This window comes from Gossypium arboreum, chromosome 5 (assembly GCF_025698485.1).
Source record: "Gossypium arboreum isolate Shixiya-1 chromosome 5, ASM2569848v2, whole genome shotgun sequence".
NCBI lineage: Eukaryota > Viridiplantae > Streptophyta > Magnoliopsida > Malvales > Malvaceae > Gossypium > Gossypium arboreum.
The window spans coordinates 19,866,890-19,889,418 of NC_069074.1; the positions used below are offsets into that span (position 1 = coordinate 19,866,890).

General features: G+C 29.8%; 1 protein-coding gene and 1 long non-coding RNA gene across 6 annotated transcripts; one reads left to right on the plus strand and one right to left on the minus strand.

Annotated features, from left to right (window-relative positions):
- The first annotated feature begins 1,167 nt into the window (after positions 1–1,167).
- Positions 1,168–11,950, plus strand: LOC108453393 (uncharacterized). Of its 4 annotated transcripts, none has more exons than XR_008282949.1 (5): positions 1,168–1,323; positions 1,864–1,929; positions 2,616–8,256; positions 9,017–11,091; positions 11,601–11,950. It is a non-coding gene; the product is annotated as an uncharacterized LOC108453393 (long non-coding RNA). The 4 variants fall into 4 exon arrangements; XR_008282948.1 differs by lacking the exon at positions 11,601–11,950 and having other exon boundaries at positions 2,616–5,038; positions 8,177–8,256; positions 9,017–11,519; XR_008282947.1 differs by lacking the exon at positions 11,601–11,950 and having other exon boundaries at positions 2,616–9,174; positions 9,282–11,519.
- Positions 6,577–22,159, minus strand: LOC108453392 (MADS-box transcription factor 23-like). Of its 2 annotated transcripts, XM_053027961.1 has the most exons (9): positions 22,049–22,159; positions 21,635–21,855; positions 10,731–10,809; positions 8,160–8,221; positions 7,526–7,625; positions 7,385–7,426; positions 7,218–7,301; positions 6,938–7,092; positions 6,577–6,846 (listed from the first exon to the last, which is right to left on the minus strand). In XM_053027961.1, exons 2-9 carry the CDS (start codon positions 21,814–21,816, stop codon positions 6,828–6,830), a joined length of 723 nt encoding a protein of 240 aa, XP_052883921.1. In that variant the 5' UTR covers positions 21,817–21,855; positions 22,049–22,159; the 3' UTR covers positions 6,577–6,827. The 2 variants fall into 2 exon arrangements, with proteins under 2 accessions (XP_052883921.1, XP_017606957.1); XM_017751468.2 differs by having other exon boundaries at positions 6,577–6,843; positions 21,635–22,087.
- Positions 22,160–22,529: the final 370 nt, after the last annotated feature.

Consider the following 22,529-nt stretch of genomic DNA (forward strand, 5'->3'; position numbering starts at 1 on the left):
TCTTTTGTTGATGCTTCCCAAGACTCAAGAAAAAGTCAATAGAAAAATGAGCCTTTGAGATTTTAGGGAACTTTAACATACACGTGTTAAGTTCCCGTTCGTTTAATTGGACACGTTATAAGGCCTAAAATTCTTATGGTTATAGACGATTCATCGTTGTATATGTCTTTTGTTGACACCTGTCCAGTTAGTTTGCCCATCCTTTTTGGCCTTCCCTTGGTTTGCTTAACTAACCACGTCAGCCAATTTCTTAATCTAATTGTGATTTTAGTTCCCATTAAGCTGAATTTTTAAAATTTTAAATTATACTTTGATTACTAATTTATTTTTTATTTCTATAATACTATTAGTAGTTTTAAAATAATAACATATTTGATTTATATAAAACTTATATTTATTGAATACAATTGATATATTTTTATGTGATCTAACAAAACCACTAATTATATTATTAATTTAAACCAGTTAAATAACATTATAAAATTAAAAATTAAAAAGCAAACTTTTTAAGGAGAAAATTTTAAATCTTGATTAAACCCTTCCTTTTCTATTTAATTAATGGCATGTGAAAACAAGATGTATTGGCACTACAAATTTAAGGTTGATTTTCAATAGTTGCAGTTGAAAAATATTTTTAAAAGTATTTTTAAAAGAAATAATTTTGAAAAATATAGTAAAAAGTGCAATTAAAAATGTAGTTTGTTAATTTTAGTATTTATTATTGTCACTAAAATTGTGATTGAATATTTAAAATGTTTATTTTAGATATGATAGTGAAAAGTAAAAATTAATTAAGATATATGATATTTTAATATTTTAATATAATTATATATGAAATATAATTTTAAATATATTTAAATAATATTTTAAAATATTTTAAAATTAATAATAATAAATAATATTTAAATAATTTAATATAATAATATATAAAATAACTCATATAAATAAAAATATTTTAATAATTTTAAATACCTAAATCTCATCTTTTGCATGAGAAACATTTTGTTAACCGGAATTTTAACACCAGAAATTAACTATCTTCTTTACAGGAAAGAACGCAGCCTCCATGTAGCGGCTTAACCAAAAACGCGGATCATTATAAAAGAAAATAAACTAATTACCTAAAATGTTTGATTAATGAATAATTTTATTTAATTAATTAGGTAAGAACCAGATTAAGTGGGGGCATCCTTTCCTTTACTCTCCCCCACATTACCTTTTTTAAAAAAAAAAATTAAACCCCTCCCATCTCTCATCTGCTACTGCTTTAGATATTTTTTCCTTCTTCGTGTTACTCTTCTTCAGCTTCCCTAGCTTCTTCAGGTATAATTTTCGCGGTCTCTTTGAACGAAGCAGATCTAGTTATTTATCTGGTTCTCTCGTTTTAATGTTTCTTTTTCTGGTTTACCTAAAATATTCGTAATCAGATCGTTGTTTTTGTTTTTGTTTTGAGCTTGCATTCTCATATTTAAACGTGAATGCTGATTCTTTTTTCTGTTGAGTAATTTGTAGTTTGAGATTTTTGCGAACTGTTATTTTGCTTTGATTCTGAATTTGTTAGTGATGGCAGTTCAAAACTTTGTTTTATAGTTACTTTTGTTAAAATCCGTTTGGTTACCGAGAAAGTGATCGAAAAGCGAAAGCGATAGGAGAATCGTACTTTATGTTTAAAACATTTTTACGATAATCTGTTTTTGACATATTTTCCAAGTTCTTCTGGTAATGAACTGGAGAAATTGAGTGTTTTACGTCTACGGTAGAAATGGTGTTGTAAAATCTATTGCTAGCATTTTCTTTCTCATTATTACATTTTATTTCCTAAAACTCATTTCTGCAGAAACTTGACATTTTGGACATTTTCAGGTTACATTAAGAGAAACTTAGGAGAGTTTTTTAGATTCAAAGCAATTTAGCTTTTTGGCCTTCCAGGTAATTTTTACTATTATTCTTCTTTTTATGTGTGCTATCTATTATTAAAAAAAAAAAAAAAATCGCTCGCTTGCTTTTTAATAGTGTGTTAGTACGGTTCGCCTTCTTTTAGTTTCGATTGGGTCACTAACAAAGCAATTGATTGATTATATCACCATAGCTTCAATTTAAAATTTTGTATTACTGAATAATATTTGATTACCCCCTTTACATTGAGATGCGAAAACTATGTCATAGCATTCACGTTTTCGCACAGTTTTCATCTTCTCTTTTTTTCTCCCCTTTTACATATTAACATTCCACTTGGTTTCTAATCGTAATATATTTTATGCTTTCTCTGCTGGAGAATCATCTTTTTTAAGGGATTATAAGGTGCATAGTACTATAGTCCATGGTTCTTTCAATAGAACAAAAAAAAAAACACATAAAATATTGTGGTAATGGCTGTCTTTATTGTCATGCTAGATTTTTTTAATACCTACAATTGCTGGTCATAAACACTTGTTGAAAAATTAGAACATTGCTTTTTAAATAGGGTTCATGATTTGTACCGTGTATCAGTATTTTGTATGCATAGGTTTTATGTGTAGATTAGCTTTATTGGCTGTATTAGCTATTTTTTTTTTTTTTTGTGTGTGTGTTTACTAAAGCCAAACTCTAACCTAACTAATTTTCATTTTCCTTAGAAGTTTTGCCAGCACAGGCGGAGGAAGGTGGGTTTCAGTGCTTAATGACCAGTTTTCAATTTGAGCTACGTTATTGAGTTTCTTAACGATAATTTCTATAGATGCTTTCATCCCTTCAATGGAACTGCTGATGGATTATTTGTTAGCCTTCCCTCTGGTATTCTTCAAAATTTTTACTAGATATTACTATTAAGATTTCTTTTCCATAATTACCAAAATAAATAAATAAATAAATAAACAACATCTACGTGGAACTTGAGTTTCACAAACTTTTAACTCAATGTTAAACTTGCTGGCTGCCACAAGGGTGGAGGAATGACATTATTGGATAAGTGATCTTAAGATGTGATGATTTCCGGAATATAGAGCTGGAGGGCACCTTTTATGCCTTTTTCCTCGCATTCTTATCATTATCTTTAAATTACTGAATCTTTGGTATTTATTGGAAATAGACTCTTGTTTGTTTCAAATTTTGCTATTTCTAGATATATTTATAGGAACAAGTATTCTTCTTCTGTTTGAACTGTTAGGTATGTATTTATGGTTATGATTTGCTAAAGTGAAGTTATGGAGTAATATCAAATCACTGGTGGTACATATTTATAACAATATAATTTTGAGATGATATTGGTATCTAGATTGAAGTGTCATATCATGATACAAGAAGAGATTTCTCCAGTTGGAGTGTAAGTGGTATTTGCTATATTCTACATAACCAGTAGGAGATATAGTTGTATCTCTTTCATTCTCATCTCCTTCCGATTAAGTTGTTAGAGATTAGATTAATCTACAATGTGCTGAACTTGTAAGGTAGAGATAGCAGCACTAGAGGATTTATATTATCAATAATCAGTATGGTTATTAGCAGAGTACGACTCAGTGGCAGCTAAACATGGTTGTCATAGACTGTAAATGACATCTACCTCTATCAGGTTCTTTAAACTGTTATTTGGCTCCAATAATACATGTTAAGATCATACTCGGCATAATAATATATAATGTTTAGACAATAGCCCATCATACTTTTATATTCTTTTTTATTACTATTAAAGGGAAAGAAAGAAATTCGTTGTTATTTTCTTTTAAAAGGTGGCATATATGATAACTATTAATTTTTTTTTTTTTTTACTTTCCACTGCTTTTTGTTAGATATGCAGGCATTTGTTTTGTTTGCGCCTGTATATATATATTTTGAATCTGCTAAACATTTTAGAAATTGTTAAATATAATTGATGTTCAATTATTCTTATTAAGAAAATAAAACTGTAATAGTTAAAAGGTTCAACTATTATTTTTAGTTAAACTGCTTATATTCCAACCAACGCTAACAGAATTCAGTTAATGGGTGTATATAAGCCTTTCGGCGAGTCCTCAATTGAATTTTGTGGGATTCATAATTGATTTTTCTCTTGACTCTTTATCATGTCTCTTCTTTTCCTAAGAAGTCTTGGTCCAAAAGCTTTCTTCATTGTTTAATACACTAGCTCATTTGAAGTTTCCAATCTTTCAAGCAATTGCTGACCTTGTTTCAAATTGAAGAACAATCATCTTCATCAAGATCACAACTTATTTCTTAAGGACTCAGCATGTTCTGTTAAGAATTACAATATGTGTAATTATGATGCCAATTTCTTAGTAGAATGTACACTGTCTTAAAGGAAAATGGTGATTATGGGATTGAATTTTGCCTTGTCATATGAGTACAAAGTATATTTGGGTTAAAATTAACAAAGTAAGATTATAAAGAGAGCGTTGGGGTATATACACTATATAAGTTGGTAACGGTTTATTACTAATTGTCCAGTTCCTTAAGGTTGAAGTGGATTTAGGTTATTCACCAATGCCTGAGGATTCTTGTTAAAATGTTTTAACACTTGTGGCAGAACTATTAATTCTCCATCTTATTGTTAAGTCCTTACATAAGTTCCTTCAGATTTATGATTACTATATAGAAATACTTGTTTTGCCTTCTGATATGGGGAGAAGATGACTTGATGAGGTCAAAAGGTTTACTAAATGGAGTAATGCCCTTTTTTCTAGCTAAAGTTATAAACCTGTCTTTTGTATGTTCAATATGTATGTGTCTGTTTAGGCATGTTTATGTGATTTGGCATCTCTAGATCTCTTGGAACACATAGTAACTGAGTGGAAGTGAGCAAAAGGATTGATGTAGCTGCTAGTTAGAGATTAAGGCTTACTTTAGTTGTGTAGTGGAAAGGCAACAAATTCTCAAAGGATTGTAAAAATTATTCTGTCCTAATTTCCCTGAAAAAAAGGCACACCATCCTAATAACTAAATTTGTTATTTAAGCAGACAACAGCTGAATCCTGCACTTTCCAGGCAAGTGTAGAATGCTGGATACGTAACATGTCAGACCTTCAAGTGGCTCTGATGGCTGTGATTTAGTATAGGTGTCTTGCAGGTAACAACTTCAAATCATTAATTTGCAAAAGATAGCGTTTCAGAAATATCAAGCTGTAATAAATTTCAATATGCATGAGCTATGCTCAAGTTTCCTTTACAAGCCCTATGCTTAGCCCTTCCTCCAAAGAACCAGAAAAGGTCTCATCATATGTGTAGGAATTTTGGAGGAAGGGAAGAATTTACAGTGACAAAATTATAGAATCTCATAAATTTTTTACGGTGATTAGTTTTATCTCTATATGTTGGAAAATTATTCTGCTGTTTTAAGACTAGTCCTACTAGTTCATGTTTATGGGTTCATCAAGCCTTTGCGAAAGGGTGATGAGCAGGTAGTTAATGTTTCCTTTTTTTTCTTGTACGTTAATGTTATGTATGAATTTATTTCTTTGGATTTTCTCCCATTAACTTCCTGTCTTTTTACTATGTTAAGTTTCATGATGAATAGCTTGGATTTCTTTGCATCTAATTTTCATGTTCCGAATGGAATTCTAAGGTATATATTAGATATGTATCCAGGCTGGGTACTATTTCTTGATTAATAGGTACTTTGGATCTACTGTAGAATATAGCTAAACTTAATCTGCAAGGCACATATTTAAGATCTATTTTGATCTTGCTATACTTGCCTTTATTTTACTGATCAAAGTTAGGTTATTTTGATAGTGCATAATTGTTTGAGTGTTTTTTTTTTCCTGACATGTTGCAACCCTCCTCCTTTATCCGGGCTTGGGACCGGCTGTTTCACAAATATTTAGTGTTTCCACAGGCGGAGTTATTGCAGAATATGCTTATAATTCCTTGTTAAATATACTGCCCATTGTTATGCTAACTCTAATTTTTATGACATATCTAGATAGTATTGGGTTGTGTACCTTTTGAGGCTTGTATGCTGTTCAGTTTTTCTGTGCTCTGTTCTGACAGTTGCTGACATTAAATGCAGCCTTAGTTACTTTTAATGCCCATCATTTTAGCAGGTAATTCTGCTAGCTGCTTTTGTGAATGCATCTTCTATTCGAGCAGTAAACTAGAAACATTATCCTATCGTTTTCTTATTTTGAAATTTCACTCATCCTATTTATATATGTTTATGTTTCTTAATATCGCTCATATTATCCAATCATGATATGTATAAAATACTGAAGAAAGTTGGTTTCACCTTCTGTCATATAGTCTTGTGTGCATTGTAACAATGGTATTTTTTTTGGGTACCCTGAATTGGTGTTCTCAAACAGTTATATGAACCATTCTTTATGTATTGCAGATAATGGCATCAGTTTATTTTAGAAATTTGAGTTGCACTAAAATTATGGAGAGTCTTTTAAGTGTTGTGCTGCAGATGCTACTATAGTTCAATTGTTTGTAGCTTCACCTATGTAAATATTAATATCTTTCTGAAGCACCTTGTTGCTATCATATAAGTTCCATGACATAACTACATTAAGATTTTTCATGTTAAATTAACTTAAATAAGTGTTAGTTGTGGTCTCCATTGGAGTTATCTTTAAAACTGGAAAAAAAAAGGTACTACATTGTCCGTTTCTCCTTCATATTATATTTCTTTATTACACTTAATTTATCTTTACATAACTAGCTGATTTTTTTGATCAACACACTCGTGCTAAATTTCATTTTTTTAATCATTTTCAAACCAATTTTTCTTTTGGCTGAATGATCAGTGGCTTTAGCATAAAACATCTTACTATGAGAAGCATAACTTTTGGAACCAGGAGCTATTTGTTGATACAAATTGAATGACATCCAAGCCCACTTTAATGCATCTTCTTTTGCTAATGCAATTGCAATCTGCTGGGTTACCATGCAAAAAGCTGGAGATCAGTTTGTGGCAAAGTAATTGGTTTTTTAATAAGAACCATTTACTGTATGAAGGAATATATACCCCAATTTTGTAGCTCTTGTTGGTGTTTCATAGTTTTGCTGCTGTGGCTGGCTTAGCTGGAGATGGACAGGCACGTGTATGTCCTCCCCAATGCTTGGACCATTTGTGACTACCAATTCTTTGTTTGCACCATTGACATCCCTTGTTCCGTAAACCTGAATGAGAAACTTTTCTGTTAAGGTTGGTTTTTAGACATCTCATAGATGACAAATGTTAATGGCCGAATCTTTTTAATATCTCTAGGATAATTTTTATTGTTACGAGTCATTCAAATTTATACCTTCTTATATAATTCTGTGTTTTCTTGACGAATTTGGTTTACCTTCTTATAGAGTTCCACATTTTCTTGATGTATGAGATTACCCTGCAACAAGACAATGCAATTTAGGCACTTTGAGCTAATTCAGTATGATAGTAAGGAGTTGAATGTATCATTTCAGGGTTTACCTTTCTGGTCAGTTCTTGAATTTCATCCATTAACATTTGGTCCTACAGCAGTGGAGTAAATGTTACCAAATGGTGTTTGCTTTATTTGGCATGCTATTTTGAACTTAAAACTGACGTGACATGGAAATAGAATTTTCAAACCTTCTTCATACGGACACCACGAAGGCTCATTTCCAACTGGCTCTCCAAATTCTGTAAATCTTTTACGGTCAATCCAGAAAGTTCCTCGCCCATCATTTGCCTGTTTTGACGTGCAGGAGCATAATTTCAGTAAACAGGATTTGTTTCGTAGACAATAAAGCTTTTCATAGGCATACGCAGGAGATGCAATGGACCTTTTATTTCTTGTCTATTATTGGGGCCATTTTTACTGTTGGTGCATTCAATTTTTTAAGGTTAGCTATGGATCTGCCTTTTTTAGAACAGACGTTTATGTCTAGGACCATCAGTCTGTGTGTTATTGAAGAACAATTGATTCATTCAATCTGATCTTCAAAGATATGAACCATACATAAAGGATAGAACATCCTAAGCATAATTGCATCATAAAAGGCTGGAACAGAGTTACAACAGGTTGAAGGAGAAAGCTATTTTGCTATTCATGTAATTGGTTGAAAAGCAGGAGACTGTCTATGTTGAATTGAATCATGGGCATATTTTTTGTGTTCTGCAGATTGCATAATGTAAAATTGGATTCTTGATTCTGCATTTTTGGCTTAATGTACTCTCGTTCACGTTTGATATAGTGATTTATATGGTATAAAAATCAAAATACCTGTGATTTTCTTGCAGGCTTTGCAGTTGTTGTCTAAGAACTGCTGCCTCCCTTTGCCAGAACTGAAAAATAAGATTTTGCAGTTGTTGATACAATGGTACGGTTCAGTCAAAGAATTTATTGCCAAAGTATGAATGTGCATATAAAGAAATTCAACAATGAAACATTACCATAAAAATGCATATTTTATAGACCTGACACTGCTATAGATATAAGGTAATTCACAAAAGAATCAAAAACATTTAGGTCAAAGGCTCTTGCTAGATTCTTTTTTAAATCTTGTAAAGGAAGTTGCGTTATGTATTAAACTAATGAGTTAGTCAAACCAGGATTTTGATAGTTTAATTATTTGGATGATAAGTCACTTATCATGTCCTTGGTGTACTTGTCAAAGTTATGCACATTATCAGCTACTTAGTTCTTTCTCTGGATGCTTTTGGAGATCAGAGAATGCTTTTGGTTTATATCACCGGTAAAAAGTTTTAGGGCATATAAAAGAGATGGAAAAATGAATGCAAAAGTAGATAGATCATAGATGAGTCTCTGGATTGATCTAGAAGCAGTAAAATGTTTAAAGGCATAAAGGAGATGGAGATATGAATGTGAAAGTAGATAAATCATGGATGAGTCTCTGGATTTGATCTAGATTCAAGAAATACAAGATATATTTACCCTCGTAGTATGTTGTTGATTTGAAGCTGTTAGTTGAAATGAATTATTGGATAAAGCTTATGCATTTTTTGATACATACAAGAGTTGAAGATATATCTTCTCAAGAAAATTGTGAGATCTCTAGGCAAAGGGGAAAGGTTTATCCTACTTTATAACGTTAACTGTTTGTTGAATGCTAATTTTAGAGATCTAAACTTGAGGGGAAGATAAAAGAGGCTTTACTACTGTCAACTCTTGTACTGGAGATTTCACCATGGTGAACTACAATAATTTTTCATGGACAAGCTTGTATGGGAGAGTTCAAGGCTTCATCATCTATTCCAATCTTCAAAGAGCAAGACAGGTGCTGAGTAAATTTCCTATCGGCAATTGCTTTCTAAATTAAGCAAATATTCTTCTGTTTACATGGGAACCTTAGATAGCTAAATGCAATGTTAGTAACTTTTGCAGGTTGAATGGGATCATCACTATGAGACAGTCAGTTATATGCTTTTCACATTCTATTGCACTACATTTATGTAAGGTGTAAGGTGTTGCCTTGTTCCAGCATTACATGCATACAGTATATTGATCTTCTACCCACCAAGCCTCAAAAAGATCCTTCTGTGATGACTCCATTTAGCAATTTATGTAGGAATCTGGGCTACTAAACATAAACATAAAACATGTAAGTTAAGCATATTACGAAGAACTATATACAACATGAAGACTAGTGGATGATTTGACCACAAACCCTCTCATTGGAGTCTTACTGGTCAGAATTAAGACCTGCTCAAACTGTTTCAATCATCTATGCATGGTCTGGACCTTTTTTTTTTTAATTTTAAAATAAATTCTCTTTTGCAGAGCTAAAAGTATGTCCTACACTCGTAGAGTTTCTAGACATCATCTCATCATAGTATTTCCTTTTTATTAGTTTCAAAAAGTCACTTGCTAGTTGTACCCATAGTGTATCATTTGAATATAGTATTTTATCTTTTCGCAGCTGTTTCCTATGGTTTATGATGAGATTGCCTGTCTTCTAGAAATTAAAAGTCCCAACCTCAGAAGAAAAGAGTATTTTGGTGGGTATAATGACCAACAGAGGTTTAGTTAAATCTTAACATAGATTTGGACAGAGCAGAGCTTAGTTTTAAAATAATTCTGGTGTAATTTGATGAGAAGCATGAACAGAAATTAATTTTTTATGTTGCCTAGCCTTACTGTGAAAAAGGTCTTAGAATGTTGGATTATTCAAACTGATTCCTATTTGAAGTCCCTGGTCTCACCTGAAGCTAATAATTTGCTTCCTAGAACCATATTTAGCTGATTTTTACCATGGGCCTTGTTTCATTTCCTTGATGTCTTCTATTTATATCCTATTGGTTCTCTTTCCAAAAAACCCTGTAGCTATAAGGACACAGCCCTAGCATCGCAATTTAGCCTATGCATGCAATTAATCGTTCTCCTATTCCACCACTCACAAGAGGAGTTAATGGTATGCATTCAAATCAATTATTATCTTTTAGGCACTGGTGCTGCCGACTTTTGGTCTATGATTTTATAAAGTCTAGACCCGAAGGTAATGTCTAGCTATAAATTCTGCATGCATTTAGTGTCAGCATCTTATACCCACCGCAAACCTGGAAAAGTACAAAAAAAAAAAAAACTGCTATGTTGCTCTACTTGTTTAGTGAAAACAGTGTAAGCAAAGTTGGGAATATTGAACTTGCACATCACATATCAAGGTATGCTTGTTAATGTTTGGTGGCATGAAGTGAAATTTATTCAACCTTTCAATCTTACCTTCTTTTCCAGTAGAAGCTAAAAGCATGCAGATTCACTGATTTTAAATTATGCATTCGGCATGCTCTGAAGGTAAAATACAATAAATTTGAAGATTTCAGTACCGAAGAATACCTTGACTTCAGAGGTTGGATTCTCCTGTTGTTGATGTTCCTCCTTTGTTTTGTTGTATCGCTCGATTACTGATTTCATGCTGGCAAAGAATAGATTCTACTTGCATCAGAAAATCTGTAATTTCTAAAGGCTTGAAAGAGAGAAGGAAAACAGACAAAATGATAACACATAACATCCAAAATCACCACACATGGGCTCTCAGAAGTATGACGATATCATCCGTCAACTTCACTGCTTTTGTTATCTGCCTTTTATATAAAATTGATATCATCTGACAATTTTGTGATTATATTAGTCAACCATAGATCCCTTCCAGAAAGATATACCAGCTGCTGAACAACTGAAGTTTCAATCTTAAGAAGTAAGTTCCCTTTGTTGTTGAATATGAAAGTTAACTCTCAACTGGTCTGAGTGTTGTCCTCTTTCACGCTTGCTTTATTTAATCTTGTACTTGGCTGTTCAACTATAACATTATAACTATAGAGGCTGCATTCTTTTAATCTCTACTTTGCCACCTTGCATTTCCCTCGTAACTTTGTTTATGAATCTAGTTATTGAAGAAGTCAATATTTGAGAAAAGATCATTGATCCTATTGTTATGCTTCATTCTCCATTTTAGGCTTTAGGGTAGGGTTTTACACTTTGACTTCATGACTGCAACATATGCATATTTCTATGTCACCCAGACTTGGGGGTGAGTATTGGATGGGATATCTGTCCCAAAAAAGTATACTCGAATTATTGTTCAAGTTTTTAAGCTGCTATATCATCATGTTGAACTTTTTGTCATCACATTTGTTATTTGATCCCAAACTCATCCATGTGCATGGTAATATATGTTAGTATCACTTTTAATGTAATATTTTCCAGAAGCCTACCCCACAGTTGTGCTTTGAGTACAAGCAAATCTTCATCAGAAGGTTTGGCTTTAGGACCTACACTGAGGTTTTCTTGATCCAAAAGTCCTTTGCCCCTATATAGGTAATAGTGCCATTTTGGTAAAAACTTTTAAGTTCAGAAATGATTGTATTACTCACTATGATAGAGGATGAAAACATTTAAAACTCATGCAGTCAAAGAGTACGGATATAAACAAGTCAATCCAAGCTCAAGCTAGAGCAAGTTTTATGTTTAAAATTCAAGTTTGATTCGATAAAGATCCAACTGTTCAAGGACATGTTTACCTAGTAAAAGATGTTTACCCAATTTCCTACGTTTAACTTCAAACTTGGTTATTTGTGTATGAGTTAGTATAAAGACTATTTAGTATAATGAAAATGAAAAATATAATATTAAAATTTGAAAGTTTGGTTAGTCTTGCGAGTCTACTCAAGCTGTGCATTAGATTAGTTATGGCTTGCTTCATGGTTTGGCTTGTTTGAACTCTTGACTTTGAATCTAATTTTTTAAGCAAAACTTGGATAACTTCTAAGCATAATTATTTAAAGAGGCTTTTGTTGCTTTTTTTTTTTTTTGGGGGGTACTAAACTACATCATAGAAGAGCCAAATAGTCATTCTTTCAAAAAGTAATTTTTATATATTCTTATCTTAAGATGATATGATAAATATTAAATATATATTTCATTCATGTTAAATAATGTATTATATTTTATAATATAAATTATATATTTAATTTCTTTTATTTTAATATTATATTTAATATATAAAAATACTTTTATAAAAGCCAATCTTTTCCAGATCTCAACCATCGTCTTATGTTGTAGGTGACGGTGGATCGCCACCTTCCAAATCCAAAATCATTCCAAATTTTAGTTTTTATTCTTTTGACATCGTCTTTTATATTTGCTTAAGCTTTTGCAATTTACATAAATTTAGAATTTAAATTTTTCTTTTAAATTTCAAAATTTAGATCAAATTGTTAATCTGTTAAATCTTTTTGTTAAAGTAGTTGATAGATATTTTGAAATAAAAAAATACTCAAATTATAATAATGGAATTAAAACATGACATTAAATTTAACAAAATAATTTTAATAATTAATTACAGACTAATTTTAAAATTTAAAAAGTCGAGAATTAAATTTCTAAAAAATAAATTCATCAACTAATTTTCATTTTAACAAAGAATATATGATCTTATTGCATATTTTAACTTTTATATTTTTAATTAATTTTTCTTTAACCACCTCAAAAGCAGTATAGATTTGCAAAAAGTATTACAATTTTTCACCTCATTGGGATTCACCACCTTTTAACTCTGTGTTGTTTTATTTTTCTTTGACTACTTTCTCTAAGCCTTAATGGTATCCCAATACTCTCTAAAACTATTTGCTCTAAAAAATAAACCTCTATCCCTTTTCTTAGATTCTTCAATTGTTTGGTCCGTTGTTATATTTTTGTTGCTTTGGAGTTGAGATTTTTGCTTTTGTTTGTTTTCTTTTTTGTTAAGGCTATTTTCGAAATGAAAATTTTAGATTTATTCAGAATTTGTTTATAATGGTCATTCAGAGGGTGCTATTCTGGGCCTTTGTTTGGTGTCCCACAAAAACCAAAATCCTCACATAAAGTTTCCTTAATTTGTTGATTAAAAAATAACTGCAAAAAAATGTTCTAACCTTAATTTGGAGAAGAGTGAAAAAGGGATAAAAAGACGAGGAAAATGAAGAAAGAAAAGGAAAAAAATAAATTTGTCCTAAAATATCGTTTGATATAATATTAATGTCACATTAGTTTGTCATTACCTCTTAATAAGAATTAATGTGATAAATTGATGATATGCTGATGATTATTAATTTTTAAAATTCGATGATCAAAATATAATTTTAAATAAATATAAATGATTAAATTTAAGTTTATTTTAAAATAATTTTTTGATCTGATGAAATTGTTTTTCTAAGTTTAAAATATGTATTAAATGAATGGTTGTTTTTCAAGTTTAAAATATGTATTAAATGAATGGCTCAAATTCTTTAAAATATTATGAATAGTTGAATTAGCGGAAATTTTTTTTTTTTTGTCAAAATTTACATTTCGTTTAAGAACAAAGAGAAAACATATGAACCTAGACGATGAGACATATCCTAAGTCAATTATAAACAAGACCCAAGCTAGACACCTTATAAAACAAGTCTCCAATTGGTTCAAACGTTAAGGCCTAAGAGGGAACAACACCTCATAGCGGTTTCAACCATTAACGATGGAATCTCGAAAATGGGCATGAATCCCTTCACTAAGAAGCTTACGAGCCTCCGACCCAAAGGGATTCACCAAACTTGTAAGCAAAAACATAGGGAGACGATAACACTAAAAATATATATAAAACACATCAAGTGATTTTGAATCTCAACACAAGTAAATATATAAACTAAAATAGAATTGACTTATTTCATGTCTCGAGATAATAAATCTAAAGGTTTGAAATAGGGAAGTCAAGTCTCAAGACGCCAGAGCTTAAGTCTTATGACTTTTTAACTTTGAAGCAAAAATAAGTCGGGGAAACTTATCTTGAGACATGACTTAAGTGTCTCAAAACATTTTATTCAATTTTTATACTTTGAGATTAGATTCGAATCCTAATATTAAATAAGACTCGTATAATCCCAAAACACTATGTATGTAATGTTTTGATTAAAATTAGTGCATAACTTTAGTATTGCAAGAAAAATGGTGATTGTGCTACATTTTTTGAAGTCAATATAATGAATTGAGTTGCTCTACAACGCAATGCAACATCATGTATTTGAATCCAACAACCAGATCAAATGTGGGATGACACACTATTATTGCTAATGGTTATTACCTCACTAAATTTGATTATACAAATAAAATACACTTTTTATTATTCAACTTTTCTTCATTTTCTTTTAATTTTTTTACTAATATTTATTTAAGGGTTAATATGTAGTTTATTTCTTGAACTTATCCAAAGGTATTTAGTTAGTATTTGATTTTTTTTGTATTACCTAAACTTGTATTCCACCACACAGTCTCAATTTCTTAACAGCATTAATTATTTAATGGTTAATATGTAGTTTATTTCTTGAACTTATCCAAAGGTATTAATTAGTATTTGATTTTTTTTTTTTGTATTACCTAAACTTGCATTCCATCACACAGAGTCTCAATTTCTTAACAACATTAATTTTTTAAGGGTTAATTTGTAGTCTGCCACTTAAACTTGTTCAAAAATTATACTTTTTTAAATTAATTTATACTTATAAAGTATTTTAATTTTTTTTTAATTTATGTTCACGTTTTATATTGAGAGGCTATCACGTGTCACTATAGAATTGGCCATCAATGCCACATCAACACAAAACTAACAGTATTAATGCGAAAGTATCAACCTAGGTGACAGAATACAATGTTAGGTATCAACTAGGTAAAAAAAAAATTAAGGACCAATTAAGTACTTTTAGTTAAAGTTTGAGGCAACCTACATATTAATTTTGTATTCAAATATGATGCTAAAGTTATTGAACGTTGCATAAAAATTCTTTTAGACAAGTGTTTAAGATCAATTTTTTTTGCTATCAAACTATCACAAAATTGATAGTTAATATAAGATGAAGATTGGGAGCGTGAATTAGGTTTCTCTCTTGAGACAATATACACCCTTATGATAATAATAAATGTGTAAAGGATTTTATCAAAAAAAAAAACTGTGTAAAGGAGTTTTATTACATATAGCATTCTAAAATATAACAAACTTAGTCCCTCATTGTACACTTTAGTAACTTGTTAAAGTAAGAAAGTAGCTTCCACACTTTTTCACTCAAATAATTAGTACTCTCAGAAAAAATTTAACAACCTTTAAAGCTAGAGTTGTTATTTTATCCATTATTAATGGAGTTTTTAACTTTACATAAAGATATTTGATTTAGACCGGACCAATCAATTGATCGATTAGACCAGAAATCAGTTAGGGTACCAATTTGAAAAATGGCTTTGAACTAATTAAATTGGAAATTAATACGAATCGATTGAATCGACGGTTGAATCGAGCTTTTATTTTTATTTTTATTTTTATTTTTAAAACTTTTAATATTTTTAATGAGACTAATTTAATTGATTGGACCGATAAATCAATATTGATTCAACTACTAATCTAGTTTGAAAATACCTATTTGATTTATTTTTATTTTTAATATGAATTATCATTTAGTATATTAATAATGAAACTTTTAACCTTTAAAGTGAAATTAAAAAATAATTAAAAGGAAAACTTTTCTTTTCTTGGAACTAAAGCATTTAATAGAAGTTGAAGTATTTATAATACGAGAGCACAAGAAGTTGAAGTATTTAATATTTTTACATAGAACTAAAGCAACTATTAAGTTAATAAAGCTTACCTACGTCTGATTTTAAAACTTTCTTTGCCACTAATGAAATCATTTTTTTTATTAAAAAGACGTATTGAGATTTTTAATAGAAAATTTTCAAAAGAAACGAAGTAGTAAAACCGATTTCTTAGTGAAGTAAAGGAAAAGAAACGATTAATATATAATATAGAAATTTATTTTTTAAAATAAAAATTAAATTAAATCAAAATCTTTTAATATAACCTAGAGCAAGGGATCTTTATGCTTATTTTTCGCCATCATAAATTAGCATCAATCTTACTGTTGCATGATTGAAACTTGATGGTAAGGATAAAATAAAGAATTTTGTGTCACGGAAATTGAGATACAATTATATGTTTTTATGTTAAAGTTTTTTTGTATTAATTTTTTTAAGTTAAATTATTTTTTTTCTTTTAAGTATATATATATTTTTCATTTTAATCAGGGTTCAATAATTCTTCTTGCTCTTTGCTGGTCTTGTTATATACGAGTACCAACTTATTTCGAGTACTAACTTATTTCGGCGTTCTATTTTGAATGTATTATTATTTTAAAAATAATTGATATATATAATCTTTACAAATATTAAAGAGTTAAATTAAATAAATCTTAAATATAAAATACTCATAATTATAAATTATTGTTGTCAGTACAATATGTGAGTTTATATTAAAACACGTTTATCCTCTTATATAAGAGTTAAAAAAGTTATGACTTAAGAATAATTTTAAATATTATATCAAATATATATACTCTTCAATAAATTTCACGAATACAATTCACCATTAAATGAATCCAGAATAAACAAGTAAAAAGTATAATTTCATATATTAAACAATAAAATAATCGATATTAAGTATATAATAGTCCATCATTTGATAAACCCAAAAAAAATTATTTTTTTCAATAATAGGGCGAAATCAATTGAAAAGTATCAACATGACCGGTACTTATTAAAATTTATACTAAAATAAAACTTAAAATTTGTTGGTTTAATTCAGGGGCATAACTAAGTGGTTTGGTAAGGATCCTCGTCCAAGGTTCAATTTTAAAAAATTATTAAAATGATATATCAATAACATAAAAAAATTTAAATGATATTAGATAATTAATAAAGAATTCAAGATGATGTGATGTCTTTGTTTTATATAATTATTTCCAATCTAATTGATTTTTAATACATATCGCACAATCTATTGGTTGAGGATAATAAACTTAACAAAGTCGATTAGATATTAAGTAACAACTTGTTCAAATTTAAATATCTTTAGATTGCAGCAAAGTACAAATATCTTATTTTAAATAATCAAGAGATTACAGTTGCTTAGCAATTAGAATCTTACAGAAGCAAAATTTTATACATTCTTTTCTTGTAAAGAAAGAACAAACCATAAAAATGATTTTTCCTAGCATATCATCAATGGACCTATTTTTGCATTTCTTTTTCATAAATAAGAATCCACAGTCGAAATTTTTGACATAATAAAGTTAGGTTGGCAGTAGTTCACCAGCTAAATGCTTAAAACCTTTGTACTTGCCAATGACTGGCTTTTTAAATTTCAACCACGATATCCAAGAAAATCATATATAGGGAAAACCCCAACAGCTTTTTCTTGTTCCTCTAAAAAGAATCAATAAAGAATGGCTAAAGAGAGGACTTGAGTTTGACAATATTTAAAAAACAAAAGATCAAGTGGTGAATGTGTTTGAAACCCGTCAATGTCAGCCAAATTTCTCTATGGGTAATATAATAATATTGTATTTAAATTGTATAGTTAAGAATCTCTTAACGTTTATATGATTATAAGATTGATTTCTTTCCAATATTAAATTTCATAGGAATCCTAAATTAATCTGCAATATTAGTTTATGCAAATGTTAAGCTATTGTCTGTTTAAAAGAATCACGCGAGATTTCCGTTTTTCTATAATCAATTTCCTTCATTCATAATTAAAACATCTTAGGCGAAGAAAGATAATTAGTTGTTACCTCTTCTTAAGTGCCCATTACAGTGCTACTGCCTAAGACAATGAAAACAAAATGAAAGCCTAACTTAACTATAATATAGAACTCGGTTCTGAATATAACATGATTCATTCTGCACTCTAAAGAAATTTTAGATCAAAATAAAGTTAAGGGGATAATTACATTTACATATTCGCATGTTTGTGTTGCAAAGTATTATATTATATAAAATTTGATACATTCATGTATTTATATTGTGTTTTGTATTTTTTATTTCATCATTTTTAATTATATTTCACTTATTTTTCATATTGTGGTTAAATTTATCATATTGTTATAATAATGTTCCTTTGATTTATAACATTTTATTGGAAAGAAAAAGGAAGGAACCCGTGTTTTTACTTTTTGAAATATTATCAAATTTCTGGAGATCCAAGGTTGGAATGTCTACCCTCTGATCCTTCTTTCTTTTTTGTTTTTCTGAAGAAGCATGTTGTTCAGTGTTTTCTTCATTAGATGCTTATTAATAACGAACAAGGCTGACCACCTTGGTGCAGCTCTCTCCACCCTGGGTTCGGACGATTCATTTTTCCTAGATTAATCTTAACTTATATATCTACAAAACCCTATGATAATTAAGATACAGTTCAATCTGCAGATTAGTTTGTCTTGGATTCTTTTCCCTCTTTTCCTTCGTTTATTTATGAAATACTGTTGTTCTCTAAAAAGTTTTAGAGAATTGATCAGCCTTGTCTTGAATCTTGATTTCCTCCAACAAACTAATGGAGAGAGTAAATGAATTTGAAAAAGTTATCGCTAATGATTGAAAACGTGAAAAGAAATAATAGTGTAATGTTGTACCTAAAACATATTTAAGAAGTTTTAATTTTTCCTTTTAAGTTTCTTACTATTTATAGGATATCATAATATGTTATGTTCACAAAGGTCCAAGTAATCATATAGGCTTCAGATATTTTATTTAAGTTTTATTTTTATTTTTTTAATAACAAGTGTTTCATTGTTTATTAAAACCATTAAAAAGCATTATATTTAAATATTATCTTTTATGGTATAAATATTATTATTAATTCCTAATAAAAATTACTATTTATTTTCATATATAGTTTTCATCTACAAAATGGGAATTTCAAATGTTTGTTTTTTTGTTTGGGTTTTGTAGTTTCAATTGTCAGTTGTTTTCCTTGCTAACTTTTTTGGATTTTCCCATAACTTTCTGGGTATCACAATTATCAAATTTTTTATATTGATTTCGGTGTATTGATTGCTTTTATTGTTTATATCTTCGATTAATTAAATTGGGGCTTATAAGCTGAAATAGCCAAAAATTCCTATAAAATTCAAGTTAAAAATACTTCGCTACCTATGTAATCATAAAATAGAAAAGCATTTTTTTTTTTCCCTTATCAATTTAGGGTTCGATTTTCATGAGGAGCAGTCTGAGTAAAGAAGGCACTAGTGGTAGAGAGCCTTCTCAAAATGTTACTAAGAAGATTAAGAGCAGGCACATACTTGAAAATTTCAAAACGAATTATAAAAGCAAAAGAATGTACTGGTATAGAAAAGAAATAAATAAAAATAAAGAGCAGTCCAATTAAGGAAACAAATTTAATTATCTCATTCCTAATTAGAGTTTCAATAACTTCCATTATCTTTTCTTGTCTTTTATTGGCCTTCTAGTCTTTATGATTTAAATCACCCTCTTTTGCTCCTTTCTTTTTGAGAATTCCCTTCTAGACATGATTTTTGTTATCTCACTTCAAGCAAACTCAGGTAATTTATTACTACTACACCTATCCATTTGCTTATAATGACCTCATAATACCACACAGTCCTTGCTAATTTTGCTATCTTTGCACTGATCAAATTATCGCAACAGCCTCAATCAGTGTGTCATTATCGATCATCACATTAATCATATACCTATAAGTTAATCTGTATATATGTTCATTTCTGCCACCCTCCATAAATTATTCAACTTGCTGCGACCAGTTGTTAGCTACTTAACCATATCATATCCAGCCGGTGTACGATCAATATACTGAGGTTCTAAATTATATATATGCATACTCATAAACCCTATTTAAAGAGGGACTTAAGAACAAACTTATGCAGTAATGCTTCACTGGGATAATAAATTCTACACTGGCTTCGATTGTACCAATCAGCGTGTGCTGTTCCAATAATAAATTGAAACATCAAACTCCGATAAAAATTCTAGGATTTCGGTATATGTTGCATCTTCTTGATCATTGTTTAAGGTCTTGTTTATTAAGTTTTCGAACAATAATACAATGTCTTTTTTTTTTTCATAAAATTTATGATAGGACACTTTAGACAGTGTAACATAGCTTTGCTTTTGCAACATGCACGGAGCTTATCTAATTAACTTTTTGGACATGGCAAAAAAAAGGGTTTCCCCAAATATTTCATTGCACAAACGCATGGAGCTTTTAAAGTTTGGTTCACTTATAATCCCTTCAGATGTAGGTGGAACTAAATATTCATTATATACTTTTTTTTTCTTTTGTTTTTAAACTGTTAACACCATCATCTACTCTTTTTCTCTTTCTTTTAAGCTTCTTTCTTGTTTCTTCATGCATTTTCAAGACAATTAGTAATCTAGATGTGGGGTCGAGATATCCCTAGCCAGACCCTTTTCACCTAAGATTCTAAGGTTTCTTTAAGTCCTTAAGCTACATATATCATTCTAAATGTCTTCTATAATTATAACTATAAGATATATAGCAATGCCTGGACCCCTTGCATTTAATTGGAATCCTCACTGACAAATCTTCGAAGTTTTACATTACAAAGCTTTTATAGTTTTTCTCTCTTTTCCTACTAATTTTAGGTGCTGTCATGATTATATATGATGTTTAAATAGGAGGGAAAATAGCATTAATGTTTAAGGTATTTTTAACTGATAGAAATTCAATTCATAAGAGTGTTATATAGGGGGCATAGTACTAACATTCAACTTTTTTTTTGGCTTTAGTTTTTCAACCACGCATTATGATTAATTATAAGCTATGGGGATTATATTCACTCACATTTCAAATGTGAATTTGACTATGCAAAAAAGATGATGAGTTAAGTTCCTCTATAGTTGTTTTTCTTTTTTGGCCAATAGTTCCTCAAGTTGTTTATGAAACAAAAAGTAGAATTCTTCTTAGTACTCAGAAATTTAGCAAACTGATCGAAACCTCGAAGTCAAGCAGTAAAATTAATTACTATCTCTATAATCAGTGATTCTACTCCACTTATGAAACTGGGTATATATACGCTCACTTTCAACAAATTCACAATTCAAATTCAACTGAAGTCATAATAATATCTAATCGAAGACGAACAATCAAAGGAAATTCTAGCTAAATTTACACAGTGAAACTAATCCGTAAATTTTTAATCATAAAATTATAAAATCAAAACTAAAAACTCTAGCATTTAAATTTCCCTATTATTTTTCAACATTTTACCGTCACATTTAATCAAATATATATACCAATTTTTTATGAAGAAACGTACAAATCTCATCTATGAAAATCAAATACTACTAGCTAGCATGATAATCAAGTAGGAAAAAAAATTAACGACAATAAGAGATCTTAAAAGAACCTGGTGCTAGAGAAATCATAGAGCTTTCCGGTGCTGGAGAAAATCATTACTCCAACTTCAGCATCGCACAAGATCGCGAGCTCTTTAGCTTTCTTCAACAATCCATTCCTTCGTTTCGAAAAAGTTACTTGCCTACTCGTCGAGTTATCGATCCTCCTTATCACTATTTTCCCTCTCCCCATAGCTTTAGCTCACCGCAGTTTTCAAACAATTAATCTTCTCTAATTATTCAAACAAAAATTTTGAGAAAAAATCGAAAAATCAACACTCGATGTTCGATTAAAAGAGAGAGAAGAATAATGAAAAGCTATTAAGCAAACCAAGAAAAAATTAAGAGAAATGCAATGGAGGTTATTTTTAACTATTTTTGAAAAAAATATGCTTGGGAAGTGAGGAACGGGATAGGAGACAAACCGTAGTTTCAGAGACGTCGTTTTGCCTTTTGGTCTTTTAAGTTTTTAGTATGGAAAAACAAAACCATCTATATAAGGAAAGTTTTTGGGGGTGAAAGCAAAAACCAGCTGTTTTTGGCATAAAACCGCTAGTGGTTTAGAAATGGATTAGGGACACGTGTTCCAATCAGAGTCGAAACTAATTTGTTTAATTGCTTTGATTTGTGAGAAAAGAGCCGTCCCTCGTATAGATCACTGACGCGTGGTTCTACGAGTACATTAGACGCTAGGCCGTATTTCCCTTCGGGGAAAGGAAAAATTAACAAATTTTCTTGGGTTAAAAAGTAAGGGTATATTTTTATTTTCATAATTTAATTAAAAAACATTTACAGTTTGGTTATTTAATTATTACAAAATTTTTATTAAGTCAATGAATTGATAAGTTTTAAAAAAAGTTACGCCAGTGACTTTTTAAGTGATAATTTAATAATTGGTACGGTGAA